General features: G+C 28.1%; 3 protein-coding genes across 3 annotated transcripts; 1 reads left to right on the forward strand and 2 right to left on the reverse strand.

Annotated features, from left to right (window-relative positions):
- Positions 1-557: 557 nt before the first annotated feature.
- Positions 558-7,298, forward strand: LOC139429034 (protein peste-like). Its single transcript, XM_071194400.1, has 6 exons — positions 558-726; positions 5,303-5,760; positions 5,869-6,060; positions 6,116-6,404; positions 6,464-6,666; positions 6,721-7,298. The coding sequence occupies exons 2-6, from the start codon at positions 5,323-5,325 to the stop codon at positions 7,063-7,065; spliced, it is 1,467 nt and encodes a 488-aa protein (XP_071050501.1). The 5' UTR covers positions 558-726; positions 5,303-5,322; the 3' UTR covers positions 7,066-7,298.
- LOC111428814 (4-hydroxyphenylpyruvate dioxygenase-like) lies at positions 7,228-9,320 on the reverse strand. Its single transcript, XM_023064513.2, has 10 exons — positions 9,233-9,320; positions 9,145-9,171; positions 9,024-9,086; positions 8,735-8,965; positions 8,295-8,384; positions 8,145-8,245; positions 7,902-8,094; positions 7,719-7,838; positions 7,418-7,657; positions 7,228-7,364 (listed from the first exon to the last, which is right to left on the reverse strand). The coding sequence occupies exons 1-10, from the start codon at positions 9,233-9,235 to the stop codon at positions 7,290-7,292; spliced, it is 1,143 nt and encodes a 380-aa protein (XP_022920281.1). The 5' UTR covers positions 9,236-9,320; the 3' UTR covers positions 7,228-7,289.
- Positions 9,321-9,746: 426 nt separating this feature from the next.
- Positions 9,747-14,196, reverse strand: LOC111428774 (4-hydroxyphenylpyruvate dioxygenase-like). The gene is made up of 12 exons (XM_023064459.2): positions 14,119-14,196; positions 14,038-14,064; positions 13,915-13,977; positions 13,759-13,863; positions 13,546-13,671; positions 13,392-13,481; positions 10,794-10,894; positions 10,653-10,730; positions 10,487-10,601; positions 10,314-10,433; positions 10,020-10,259; positions 9,747-9,952 (listed from the first exon to the last, which is right to left on the reverse strand). Exons 1-12 carry the CDS (start codon positions 14,119-14,121, stop codon positions 9,878-9,880), a joined length of 1,143 nt encoding a protein of 380 aa, XP_022920227.1. The 5' UTR covers positions 14,122-14,196; the 3' UTR covers positions 9,747-9,877.
- Between the last annotated feature and the right edge of the window lie 295 nt (positions 14,197-14,491).

The following is a 14,491-nucleotide window of genomic DNA, read 5'->3' on the forward strand; positions in this document are numbered from 1 at the left end:
ATCAAGATAAAAGTTTAAAAAATTATTGAATTTTAATTAATTTAAGGAAAATATTTAAAATTTACAAAAAGATAACATTTAAATTTAAAATTGCGTTAAATTTTTAAAATTTTGGAATATAAAATATGTTTTAAAGAATTAAATTGCGAGTTTAAAAAATCGTTTCTGATTAAATGTTGGAAATAATTGAGGGACAAGAAAACTAACAAATATTTATCAACTAAATTAACCTCATTTATGTTGTTGTTGATATTCATAGGCAACTTAAAAGACTCCTTATCGGAATTTAGGTTTATAATGTTGTTCGACGATAATAACAATTCACGGCAAACGCACAACGTGCTTTCATCTCACATTAAACGTAAAACCGTAGCATTCATTTCGATGGCGAATAGTAATATTGTTGAACGTTGTACAAAAAAATTTAAAAGGTCGGTCGATTAAAAAATCTGCCAACGTTCTTCAGAGATCTTCAGATCGCATCATCATCATCATTGGCACTATCAATTGAAAAAGTGCTGCAATTTGACCACATAGGCGAAGAGGTCAGCTGTTCCTGATAAGTAGCGATAAAAGTGAGACGAACTATATCGCCAATTCCTCTCTTGTTGAAATGACTTTAAGACAGTAAACATCACAAGTTCTGAAAAGAATACTTTTCTTTTCCTAAATTACAATTATTAGTTTTTCAAGAAACAAAGTACAAAGAAAAAGTCCAAAATTAATGTAAGTAATTTTATTTTAAATTTATACAGCGTTTCTTTTCTTATTTCGGTTCGCTTTTTGCTACAACTTTTTTAATTCATTCTTTGGTTTGATTGTTATTATAGTCATACAAACCGTACAATGGTCTTTGTTCGTTCGTTATTGTAAAGATCGTTTAGTGTCGTAAAAATAGAACTTTTTTAGTGTTGTATAACTTGTAACTGTTCCAAGTTATTAAATTTCGCTTTAAAATTCAAATTAAATGCGTTGTATAAACAAATTTTAAAAATATATTTATTTTTTTTAAACACTACAAAAAACTTATCCTTGGTTAAAGCGATATCGATAACGTTATCAAAACAATTCCAAAAGTTATGTGAGCATAATAATAAATGGGTTACAACTATATATTATCATAAAAATGCTCAAAAAGCAAAAAATGTATGTATTTGCAAAAATATTTTAAATAAATCATGATCTAATTAAAAATGAAAAAATAACTATTCAGAGTGAGTCAGGAAGGATAAGATATTTTAGAACAGGAAAAATAGTTTAATTTATTAACAAAGCCCTAATTTAATTCTTGTTTAAATCGGTCGAGTTTAAATTATTTCCGTTTAAATGTTTTAATATAATTTTACCTCAACAGTTTTCGTTAAAAATTCATTTTATCATTAAAAAAACAATAAATAAAAACTGTAACAACATATTATAGCCATAACAATCGCTGAAGATAAAAAACAGCAATAAAACCAGTAACAATAACGATTACAAACAATAATAAAAATAAGAATAAAATTAAAATAAATTAAATATTTGGAAATTCTACCACTATCCTCACCACATTAGTTTTTATGTTAAGAGTGTGTTGTTCTGAAATTGAAATTTCTCAAGTTCATGTCATATAATGGCACTATTTAACATATGCGAATTAAATTTTGAGTTCATAAACAGATATTAGATATCTTGTACGTAAACAGAAAGGTTTTGCTTTGCTATTATTTCAAAATCAAGTATTCATGAACTCTCTTTATTCCCCTTTGTCCATGACCAATATTCAAACATTGCTGTGTGTTCACATCAACATGTTGTGCATAAACTAAATTGTAATCTTTGTGACAAATTAGCTTTTAAAAAGTCTCGTAGGTTTGTAACACTACGCATGATTTACATCTGAAAACATCGGGTATAAAAATAGCCCATTATATTAGTGAACAAAGTACTCAATTATTTACATATGAAAGGTATAGGTCCGAAAGGAGCTATCTGCAAAAATACGTCTAACGAAACTGCAAATGCCGATTGTAAATATAGCACGAGATAAAAGGAGTGTGACAATGATTGTGAGAAAGTGGCACATCAAACAGAGGTAAAGAGACGAAGAAGAAAGGTTATAAAAAGAACTAAATTGCAAAGTTATGAGTTTGGGCATTCCTGTAACTCTAAATAAAAATGTTTTGAAAAGTTGTCTAAACCTAAAGTACAATGGTAAACAAAGTTCCTATGCAGTTTAATTTTTGGTTTGCTGGTACCTTACCCGAAGAAACTCTAGAAATGTAGAGAAGGAAGCCAATCTTTACACGCTATGGTTGATTTTAGAATTAGGTTTGCCTGGAATAATTCACCATAGGGTGATGTGTTATTACCAAATATCGCAATAATGTGTCCTTGTAGGGTATCACTTCAGAAATGCACCAGAAATTATAACCATAATGGCCGGATAGATATGCCGGATAACCGGATATCCGGCCGAAGGGGATGCCGAATATCCGGTATCCGGCTTTTCGTAAAATCACTATCCGTTTCATCACTAATTTCTACCATCATCAGACGAAGTCATACATTATCAGCTATAATTCTAGACAAAACCACTTGCGACCAACGTGTTGCAGTGTATTTTGAATATAATATTGTAATATTGTTTATTATGACTTATATTTGACCTGGACGATTAGTTACCAATAAAAAAAATCGTTGTTGCTTTGGTTCTCCACACTACTTTGAAACCAGTCAAGATGTCATTCTTTCAGCAAATGAGCACAGCCCTCCCTTACAAGTTTTCTTTTCAGTGTCCTGTTTCGCTTCTCATTCCTGAATTATAAAGATGCATGTTTTAGCTGTAATCTATTTCAATTTATTATGATTTAATGTATATACATTTGCATTTCTTCCTCTAATCTGTTTGTGTATACAGATAATGAAAGGTTAAGTCTACTTTCTTATCTCACTCCTTCGTTAGCAGTGAATTCGCAGAGATGGGTACCGATACGACTATAGATATTTTTATACATACTTTTTAGGCTTCATTAGAACGTAACTTACCTTATTTTTATTTAATACTTTTAACATAAATCCTCTTCAATGTAGTTCAATACATTTTCGATAAAAATATACCCTAAAAATCAAGCCAAATAATATATTTCTAATAAATATTATCTCTGATACCATCACTTCGTGTGGCCTTTCCCAAATTTATTTTATTTGGCGTACTATCTAATTTTGCCGTTGTTATTAAGTTTTTGTATTTACGTATCTATTGTTATTAATTTTGATTGATTCCATTCATTTTCTTTTTCTCTGGATATGTAATATCACAATCAAAATAATTCTATATTACATTATATGCACACGGAATTAATTAAGGATTATCCTTTTTATAGTTATTAGCTTTTCTTGTGTACAATTTGTACACAAAACGTTTTCCAACATCGGTTGTAGTTTATGAGTTAATGTTAACAATTAATAACGAAAATCATATTTTGATATCATAGTGATTTTTGTTTTGCATCTAAAAAAACGATACAGCTTTATTATACACTATTTTTTATTAAAACTATTTTTCTCCATCGCTTAAAAAGCATTAATTTTTAAGTTTTTATTTTTTTAGAAATTTTCACTTTGTAATTAAGAAATTCTCATTGCTATGATAACACTGAATAAGGATTAAATATTTATTGATTCATTATAAACAATTTATATTAAAATAATTTTTCTCCATCGCTTTTAGTTTTTAAGTTATGATCCACTTTAATAACGAATATACTCAATTTTTAATATTTTAGATATTTTCACTTTGTAACTGGAAAATTCTTCCTACTATGATAATGTTGAATAAGAATTAAATCTTCATTGATTCATTATATACAATTTGTATTAAAATTATTTTTCTCCATCGCTTTTAGTTTTCGAGTTACGATCTACTTTAATAACGAATATAGTCAATTTTTAATATTTTAGGGATTTTCACTTTGTAACTAGAAAAATCTCACTGCTATGATAACACTGAATAAGGATTAAATCTTTATTGGATCATTATATACAAGTTTTATTCAAGTTATTTTTTTCCATCGCTTTTAGTTTTTGAGTTATGATCTAGTTTAATATAATCGATTTTTAATATTTTGGGGATTTTTTACTTTTTAACTAGCATATAGTTATGACTAATCTAGAATTCATTATGGATTATGAATTCTCGATTCATTAAAGAGAATTTATTTCCAAAATAATTATCTTTCATCGTTGATATAAAAAGGTTACAAGGTTGTATACTTTGATTGTTATGGAGTATGAACTTTAACGTTAACTCTAACTTTACCAGATTATTTAGTTCAGTACTAACTGCAGCAAAATCAAAGTGATATCTGAAAAGTTTTAACATATTTAACACTTCGTGGAAATATGTTTCAATAATTTGAGGTTGTAGCTTGATTCCAACTGAAAGTGTTTGGCAGTTTAGAAAATTTTATAAGTTTAACTGCGCAATTTCTGTCTCCAATTGATAAAAATCTAATTGCAAACCCAAACATTGATTAAATTATCTGATAAAATGAAATATATTTTCAAATACAGATTAACATTTAAATCGGATTAAAAATAAGTGTATTTTATGAGACAGATAAAACCAGGATTAATCTCTTTCAATTTCTCAAAACCATAAAGTTTTATTTCATTTTTTATTATGTTTGAAATTAAGTGAACATTATACATTTTTTTTGTTATAGAAATATTTCAAAAATTTCGTATCAATTAATTATATTTAATTTTTAAATAGTTATAAAACTAATAAATTAATGTCAACGATTAAATTTATTAAAATTTAAAATATTAACAAATTTATTTCCCTTAAAAGCCGTTACAAATCCCAAACAAAAGTGTTAAACAATGATAACATAAAAACAGTACAAAACGTGACATCTCGGCATAAAGTCCATGTATTATTTTAATTGTTACATCTAGATTATGAATATTATTTCAAGTGAGTCATATAAAAAGATATTGAGAGACATAAAAATTGTATAAAAATAATAATTTATTTCTGCGAAAAATGCTATTAGTAAAGAATTATTAATACCAAAAACTAATTTTTTTTGTTTTTTATAAGATAAGAACCCATATCTAAATGTGCTGTTGATATGACTATTTACAATACACTTCCACCATTGCTCAAACAGCGATTACTTACTAAATTTACTTCAAACATATTAAAAAAAAACCTTATAAAATTGATGAATTTTACGATAACTTTTAGTCGTGAAAAACAACCATATATTTTAAAACCTCAACATTATGTTAGATGTTTAACCTTTATTTATTTCAGATAAATTTTCAAAATAAAAAATGGAAGTGAAACCGGCTGGAATTCTAGGAAAATATATGCGTATAATATGTTTAATAATAGGAACAATATTTTTAACATTCGGGTGTGTGTTTTTGTTCAAATTCGACGACATTTACGATTACATAGTGAAATCAGCAATGCATTTCGGCCCGGAATCGGAACCGTTCAAAGCATGGAGAATAAACGACCCCCCATTAATTTTGGATTATTATTTCTTCAATTGGACCAATTCAGAAGATGTTTACAATAAGACTGTTAAACCGAAGTTCGAGCAAATTGGACCGTACAAATTTTATGAAGTTAAAGAAAAAGTTAATATCACTTGGCACGAAAATAACACGATCAGCTACAATTATGTTAAAAGATATAGGTATATTGAAAGTAACGATTCAAGAAGTTTGCAAGATACAATTACTACCATTAATCCGGTTTTATTGGTAAGTTTTTGAATAACAATTCTTACATTTCACTTAATTATAATAATTATCACTTTAATGTCTTTTTGTGCAATTAGTTTTAACACTAATTTTTTAAATTTTTAATAGACAGCTGCGTACAAAGCAAGATTTACTACTGGAATTCAAAGAATGTTATCAAATATTGGATTTGCCGCTTCTAGTTTATTTGTAACAAAAACTGTTGAAGAATTAATGTTTGTTGGTTATTATGACACTCTTCTTTCGTTTGCTAGTGCTTTTACATCGGATGTACCAGATAAATTTGGATTTTTTTATAAAGTAAGTTTATATTTATCAAAAATATTAAATAATAAAGTTCTTTTTAAAATTTTAGAGAAATAACTCTGTCAGTCCCGATAGAGTATCTATGTACATAGGTCAAAATGAATACTTCGGTAATTTATTAACAACTAATTTTAAAAATCATTCGGGATTGTTCGAAGGAAGTTGTGGTGATATTCGTGGTTCAGCTGGCGAATTTTTTCCATTAAACCAAAAACCAAATTTCGTAGAAATATATTCTCCGGAATTGTGTAAATACGCTCGGTTGGTATATGAAAAAAATGTTTCTGTTAAAGGAATAAAAGCGTATAGATTTGGATCAAAAGTTTTATTTGATAATGGTAAAATTCTGATTTAATCCAAATTTTATAATTTTACTAAAATTATTTTAAACTTTTAGGAACAGTTTATCCTTCAAATTCATGTTTCTGCGCAGGGGAATGTATCCCTTCTGGTGTTCAAAACGTATCAACTTGCAGAGGAAATTCACCAACATTTTTATCTTTGCCTCATTTTTATGACGCAGATCCTTATTATCTATCATTATTAGAAGGACTTCATCCAGAAAAAGAGAAACATGAATTAGGATTATCCGTAGAACCAGTAAGTACTTAAAATCATTAAAAAGAAATATATTTATTTCTCAATTTATTTTAGACTTCTTCAGTTATTCTCGATTCATCTTTACGAATGCAAATCAATATGTTACTTCAACCAATAGAAGGATTGACTAAATTTAAATATGTCCCAAAAGTATTCGTGCCGATTTTCTTTTTTGATCAAACTGTAACGCTTTCGGATGAGATTTTAGACAAAATTAAATTGATACAAGATTTACCTGAAAATTCGACTGCAATATCCCTTGGAATTATAATATTCGGTACTGTTTTTATAGGAATCTCAATTATCTTGTTAATTTTCGTTCGGCAAAAGAATAAAACGGCAAAATATGAAATAAATAATATTAAAAAACAATTAGCTGAACAGATGCCACTCAAATAAACCAAAAACTAAAAAAATTTAAGAAAATGAATACTTAAATAAGATATTTATGTTTAAATTTGAGAATTTTGTACATATTTTAAAACTTGTTTTAAGTTCTTGTTATAGCTTTACTGTTAATACATTTTGTACGATAAATTATTTTTTAGGAAATAAAAATAATTCAAAGTTAAAAAGAAATTTAATTGAATGATTAAATGTTACAAGAAGATTAATACATTTTATTAAAGATTTCCTCGTTTTTCTTGTTCTAATTCGATAGCTTCGAATAAAGATTTGAAATTGCCAGCTCCAAAACCCTAAAATGTATTTAAATTGTTAAATGAATAATAAATAAAAAAATTATTTTTACATTATGATTTCTACGTTGAATAACTTCCAAGAATAAAGTTGGTCTATCTTGCATATTTTTAGTAAAAATCTGCAATAAATATCCATTATCGTCATAATCAATCAAAATTTTTAATTCTTGTAAGATGTCGATAGCTTCTGCAACTTTAACTTTGCTATTTTTTAATTGTTTTCTAATTAAATCGTAATAAGTATCAGGTACTTGTAAAAATTCAGTACCACGTGCTTTTAAATTACGTACCTAAATCAAAATAAAAATAGAATTAATTTAATGTGATAAAAAAAAAAATAAGTGTATTTACAGCTGTTATTATATCTTGAGTATTTAAAGCGATGTGTTGAACACCAGCTCCACCGTAATAATCGACATATTCTTGAATCTGGCTCTTCTTTTTACCATTTGCTGGTTCATTAATTGGCATCTAAAAAGTTTTAATTGATTTGGTTTATTATTGATTGGCTGCTTTTTATAAATTCTTTGTTACCTTAACAGTTTCTTCATAATTACTCATTACGATTGATCTTAAAGCTGAATATTCGGTATGAATTTGACTATCGTCAACAGACCAAAATCTATGAAATTGTAAAACGGTTTCGTACCATTTCGCCGTTGATTCCATTTCAAGATCTGGTTGATTTCCAACGACGTGATCGATAAAATCTAATTTAATACCAGGTCTGAAATAAAAGTTATTAATAAATATTGACAAAAAATGGAAAAAAATTACAGTTTGTGTCCAAGTTCATCTTTTGGTAAGTTTACAAAACCAGGAAGGAATGATCCTCTGTATAAACTTCGATCGATCAAAGTATGAGTTGTATCACCATACTAAGAAAAAATTTTTTTAAAATAAAATAATTGTTTTCTTAGTACTTACTGTTTGAATTGTCGCAAATCTGACTGATCCATTAAAGTCGCTTTCTTCCCAAATATCTTTAATGATTATAGCTCCTTTTTGCTTAGCTCTCTAAGAAACAAAAAAGTTTAAAGAAAGAATTGTAAGTATATTTTTATCGTTTAATTTAATGTGATTACAATCTGATCATGATTTTTAGTTCTTTTTAGTTTTTCTATGATATTCTAGTTCTATTATTTGTTCCCGGTCTCTACAAAATTGACAAATGAGGAAATCAAATCAAATCTATCTTCATGGCAGAAGATTGGACTAATAACTTTAGTTGTCGGAAATTGTTTCCAAAGAATGTATTTTGTTACCGTTTTCTTGAGGGGATATTATAAGACAGTGCATACATTAATTTATATCAGTTAAAAATTCTTAATCAAATCTAAATAGTAAAAAAATTTAAAAAATCTTACAATAACAATATTGTCCAAATCCTCAACTGCGAAAGCAACATCTTTAACTCCATCTCCGTGTTTCATTAAATGCATACCATGTTCTTTTTCATTAGGTTCATAAGCTGATACAAAAACAAATACAATTTTGTTTTGTTTAACTGCGTGATACGCAAATTTTCGAGATCCTGTTTCCAATCCTTTGTAACAAAGCGGTTCAAACCCTAATCGAGTTACATAATAACTAGCAGCCTAAAAAGAAATAATTCTTCTCATTATAAAGCTTTGTAGGGAATCAGCGATTTAATACTTGTTTTGCATTGCCCACGTAGAATGTTAAGTGATCGAATGCAATGAATTTGCCATATTTGGGCTAGAAATAAAAAAGTAATATGAAGTAATTTATTTAATAATTAAAGATTAATACTTACTTTAGGCCCTTTATCTGTATAACTGGTCTATATAAAATAAGAAAGGAAATTTACTAATAATTGATTAATAAATATTTTATTTTCTTACCATATTAAAAAGTGTAAATTCGTGTGTATTTACTGATCAACAATTTCTTTATGTACTTGAATGTAGAGTGTTTAGCTTATGCTTTTATAAACTCTTCGTAAGTGAATACATTAATATTTAATACAATCACTAGTTTTTTTTCTTGAATTACCAGTTTCACGGTCAAAGTAAGATACATATTTGCATAATAGGGAGGTGAAAATTTATTCCATTATGGAATATTACGATATTTAGTAATAAGAAAATTAAGAATTAAATTCTTTACATGGTAATTCTTTTATTGCTATTTAAAGAACCATTTTATACAATGACATTGAATTTGAATGTATGTCCTTGAAATTAATACTAAAATACCAAACTCTTCAACTATGTACTCGAAAATATCACACCATATTTTCTATAGTCACATTTGCATACTCGATCTTAACAAGTTAATGAATTGACTTTTAAATTTGTATTTTTAGTAAAACCAGTTTTGAATACGTTTTAGAATAAGGTAATAAAAAACAACGAAGAATATAAAAAATATTTTTAATACAAAGTCTAAAAAAGATTAATCTACTTATATAAAATTAATAAGATTCCAACTTTTTTTATTAAAAACGATTCTAAACAATTCTTATAAAAAAATAATGAATAATAAAATTACAAGTTTCCTCGTTTGGCTTGTTCAATTTCAATTGCTTCGAATAACGATTTAAAATTCCCTGCACCAAATCCCTGAAAAAAAATTGGAAAAATTGTTATTTCTTTTTGGGGTTTGAAAAAAGTTTTAAAATTTATTTACATCGAAATTTCGTCGTTGTATAACTTCCAAAAACAGCGTCGGTCTATCTTGCATATTTTTGGTAAAGATCTGAAGTAAATATCCTTCATCGTCGAAATCAATCAAAATCTTTAATTTTTGCAGAATATCCAATTCTTCGGCAACTTTAACTTTGCTTGATTTCAATTTTTCACGAATTAAATCGTAATAACTATCTGGAACTTGCAAAAATTCCAAACCACGTTCTTTTAAATTCTTAACCTGCAAAATTTCAAGGATTAAAAGAAAATTTATGAATATTTAAGTTTAATTTACAGCTGTTATTATATCTTGAGTATTCAAGGCGATGTGTTGTACTCCAGCTCCACCATAGTAATCTACATATTCTTGAATTTGACTCTTTTTCTTTCCATTTGCTGGTTCATTAATCGGCATCTAAAAGAATGAAATTATTTAAAAAACCATAAAAGGTAAACATTTTTTTTTACCTTAATAGTTTCTTCATAATTACTCATTACAATCGATCTCAAAGCTGAGTATTCAGTGTGAATTTGGCTATCATCAACAGACCAAAATCTATGAAATTGTAAAATGGTTTCGTACCTAAACATAAATTATTAATACAAAAAATAAATAAAAAGGGGTATAAAATACCATTTTGCAGTTTGTTCCATTTCTAAATCCGGCTGATTTCCAACGACATGATCGATAAAATCAAGTTTTATAACTGGCCTAAATTAAAAATTTTAATAAATAATTAATTATTTTCTTTTAAGATCGAAAAAATTTACTTACAATGTCTTTGATAATGTATCATGAGGTGAATCTTTGAATCCTGGAAGAAATTTTCCAGTGTATTGACTTCTATCGATCAAAGTATGAGTTGTATCTCCGTACTTACAATAGAAAAAAATAACATAAATCAAAACATCTCAACAAAAACATAGCAAAAAAATATACAAATTACAAAGAATATCACAAACATGGTAGTCTTATAACTGAAAATACATTTCCAGTAACACTGCATCCCACAAATATTCTATAGGATCGAGACTTAATAATAATAAGCTAGTTTTAGTGCAATTTATTGTACAACATGCGTTTTCTTTCACACTACCTTAATGAGCACTTATGAAATGCTGGGGAGCAGCAGAGGTTGCTGTACGTAAAAATCCTATAAGATAGAGAAGACACCATCGAAACGCACAACAATAAGAGAAATTATCACACCTAGCTCATCTTCACTCCACTTCAGACCGTTCTCTATCAAAACGCACATGCTAAGAGGTATGAACAGTTAGCTTTGTTTTTGTAAATAACCTAAAGTATTTCTGTTTTACCTCCATCTAACAAACAACCTCAATCAAGTACCTAGCCCTAGCAAGAATGCATGTAAAAAAAACATTTTATGAGAAGGACTGCTGAAAGAATCAGTGGCAAGACAGGTACGAGAAACACAATCATTTCATCAATAATAAATAATAAAGTTTTTTTAATAATAAGTTTTTAATTTGCAGCAAAATAGTACTCAATGAGGTTCAGTCTTCACCGAGTACATAGGCAACCACGTATGCAGCACTGCAATAGTCAGTACATGTCTTGTAGAGTTTTGCTGATCATCGACTTACTTAAGTAGAAAAGGAAAGTTTGACTAATAATATCAACTATAACATCGCTGTTATCACCACTCATCGCCAACTTCTATATGGAGCTATATGGACCCAACCCAACCCAACCCACAAATTAAGATAACCATAACCCTAAGGGCCAGGAAACTACGGGACGGAGAAAGTTTAATGAATGAATAACAACTTCTAAAGAATAAAAAGATGGGTAACGATGAGAAGAAGCATCATACAAAAGATATGATAAGTTGCAGACTATTGTGCAAGTATACAATTGAACAAGCACTTACTTGATGTACTGCTGATGGAATATACGGATTTTCGAACAATCAGTGCAGATATTCACTTCATTATCAACCGCTCTACATATCGCTGTTCATTGCCGCAAAGCTACTATGAGTAATAAAGAAGAATTTATTATGAAGTAGACACCAAAATTGATTCTTTCGTTAAGGTTGAGACTCTATCAGATATACTGGGATACAACATACAGGACATTCAAGGACCTCTCCAAACAAATTGTTAACCTCTTTGAAAGTTAAAATCTGGAATATCTTTTGACACATTTATTTACTATGTAAAAACAAATAAATGTCTATAATTGTTTGTTCTTGATTCTGATGGATTATATTCTTGGTCATAAATATATACTTCATACCGATAGTTATTTAAAAAATATAGTACGATTTGCTTCCTTATTTGAAATAATGTGACTAAAAAAATTATCTTAAATTTGATCCTGACTAGGAAAGTTTTTTACACTAGGAGTCATGTCAAAAAGAAATCAGTCTAAAGGTCTTGCCTATTTAAATTGAGCGTTTCAGCATTTTCTCTCTCCTTTTTTGGATAATCTTGAAGATCTTGGAAAGCAAATATTGAAGAACTGATGCAGCAGTGAACACTTTTGGCATTAAATTAATATCTCGTCATTTTGATATTTAGCTGAAGTGTGAGTATGAGCTTGAGGGGAAGGACGTTCAGAATTATCTTGAGCAGCAACCATTTGATCTCTTTCATGTTCTTCAGAACCCATTTCATTTACAGAAAGAATATTAGTTTGACGTTCTTCTTCATCATATACATATGGAGTCTAGAACATCAACACTTTCTAGTATTTCACAAGCTTCATTTTTCTCAAATTTAAAACTTTCCAGTATGGGAAACAAATTAATTAATGAAACTTTAAATATTCCTCCACAAAGCAACTCCTCTCTTCACCTAACAAAATTCATATCGACATTATTACTATTCGAAGAGTAGATGGAGACCCATTCCATTAAGAAGTAACATAACGGGTCGATTCTAATTGTGCCTATGTTCGGTTGACACTGCATGCATTGACACTGAACAGTGCATGCCTACCTTAAAGGAACGTAAAGTGGATAAGAGACTAGAAAAATCCGGCCAGTCAGTACCAACAGAACGTTTTAAATGGAATGCTAAAAGCATTATAAAATAGATTTCTACAAAACAGAAATACTTGTTAGGATGTATTGCCACAGAATCACAGTTATTCTGTGGTATTGCCATAAAATGACAGACGCTATAAAAATTTATGGCCATATGTATCAATAGAGAGGTCGAACCTTGAAAAGTGTACTGGATTCGATGAAGAACGAAACAATGATTAGTCAACATCATCAACTTTCTAATGGCTTAATCACCAGATGTTATCTTCAGAATTTGTATCAATTAGTAGTAATTTCTCAAAGCTTTTACAACTTATTACATTAAATCATTTGACATTAATAATAAAAATGTATCTTACCGTTTGAATGGTTGCATATCGTACTGTTCCATCTTGATCACTTTCTTCCCATAGATCCCTAACAACACGAGCTCCTTTTTCTTTGGCTTTCTATAAAAATGACTTCTTTAAAAAATCGTTCTAAAACATTGATTAAAAGTTAATTTATTGTTACCATAAGAATTCTTGGAAGATCTTCAACGGCAAAAGCAACATCCTTAACACCATCCCCATGTTTCATTAAATGATAACCAACTTCTCCCTCCCCCGGTTCATATGAAGAAACAAATACGAAAATAATCTTAAAAAAATTAAATTAATTTCTATTTTATATGTTTTTTTTTTAATTAATTTTTCATATTTTATTATAGGAATTCATAAAAGTTACCTTATTTTGTTTAACAGCATGATAAGCGTATTTTCTGCATCCTGTTTCTAATCCTTTGTAGCATAACGGTTCAAAACCTAAACGGGTTACATAAAAACTGGCAGCCTAAAATTTATTGTATTAGAATAATAAAAATAAAATCAATTTTAAATGGACCTGTTTAGCGTTTCCAACATAAAATGTTAAATGATCAAATGCTATAAATTTTCCAAACTGGGGCTAAAAATAATGTTTAATTTAAACAATAATGAATAATAACAAATAATAAAAATAACTTACTTTAGGACCTTTATCAGTGTAGCTCGTCTATTAAAACAAAAAAATATATCATAAATGATAAATGATTAAAAAGAATCTTACCATTTTCTCTTTTTATCACTCTAAAATGTCTCGATTTAGTTTAACAACCTCTTTCTTGTTTCGTCCACTTTATATAACATCGGATTGTCGCATAAATTAATATTTAAAAACTTGTTGTTGACTTCTTGTAGCACACCAAGGCTGCTATCACCTGATGTTTACCGTTTTTTATTTTATGTTATAACGTTAAGCGTTAGAACTAAGAACACACCTACCAAAAAATAAAAAAAACCTGTTTTGGTCGAAATTGTTTGCCTAAAGCAGATATTTAAAATACTTAAAGCATAAAAAGGAATTAAAGACTTTTTAGGCAAGTGGAATTTTTATGCATCATCTAATTGAATAGTTGATAATGCTTGTAGAACATGAACTT

This window comes from Onthophagus taurus, chromosome 2 (assembly GCF_036711975.1).
Source record: "Onthophagus taurus isolate NC chromosome 2, IU_Otau_3.0, whole genome shotgun sequence".
NCBI classification, from domain to species: Eukaryota; Metazoa; Arthropoda; class Insecta; order Coleoptera; family Scarabaeidae; genus Onthophagus; species Onthophagus taurus.

What these genes read in the sequence shown, in the direction of transcription:
- LOC139429034 (XM_071194400.1), top strand. Translation starts at nt 5,323, where the DNA reads ATGGAAGTGAAACCGGCTGGAATTCTAGGAAAATATATGCGTATAATA. An exon ending in CCATTAATCCGGTTTTATTG is followed by an intron (nt 5,761 to 5,868) that starts GTAAGTTTTTGA and finishes AATTTTTAATAG; the next exon opens with ACAGCTGCGTACAAAGCAAG. An exon ending in TAGGATTATCCGTAGAACCA is followed by an intron (nt 6,667 to 6,720) that starts GTAAGTACTTAA and finishes AATTTATTTTAG; the next exon opens with ACTTCTTCAGTTATTCTCGA.
- LOC111428814 (XM_023064513.2), bottom strand. An exon ending in ACGTGGGCAATGCAAAACAA is followed by an intron (nt 8,966 to 9,023) that starts GTATTAAATCGC and finishes ATTTCTTTTTAG; the next exon opens with GCTGCTAGTTATTATGTAAC. An exon ending in ATTATGAAGAAACTGTTAAG is followed by an intron (nt 7,839 to 7,901) that starts GTAACAAAGAAT and finishes AAAACTTTTTAG; the next exon opens with ATGCCAATTAATGAACCAGC.
- LOC111428774 (XM_023064459.2), bottom strand. An exon ending in ACACTGATAAAGGTCCTAAA is followed by an intron (nt 13,978 to 14,037) that starts GTAAGTTATTTT and finishes CATTATTTTTAG; the next exon opens with CCCCAGTTTGGAAAATTTAT. An exon ending in CTCAAGATATAATAACAGCT is followed by an intron (nt 10,260 to 10,313) that starts GTAAATTAAACT and finishes GAAATTTTGCAG; the next exon opens with GTTAAGAATTTAAAAGAACG.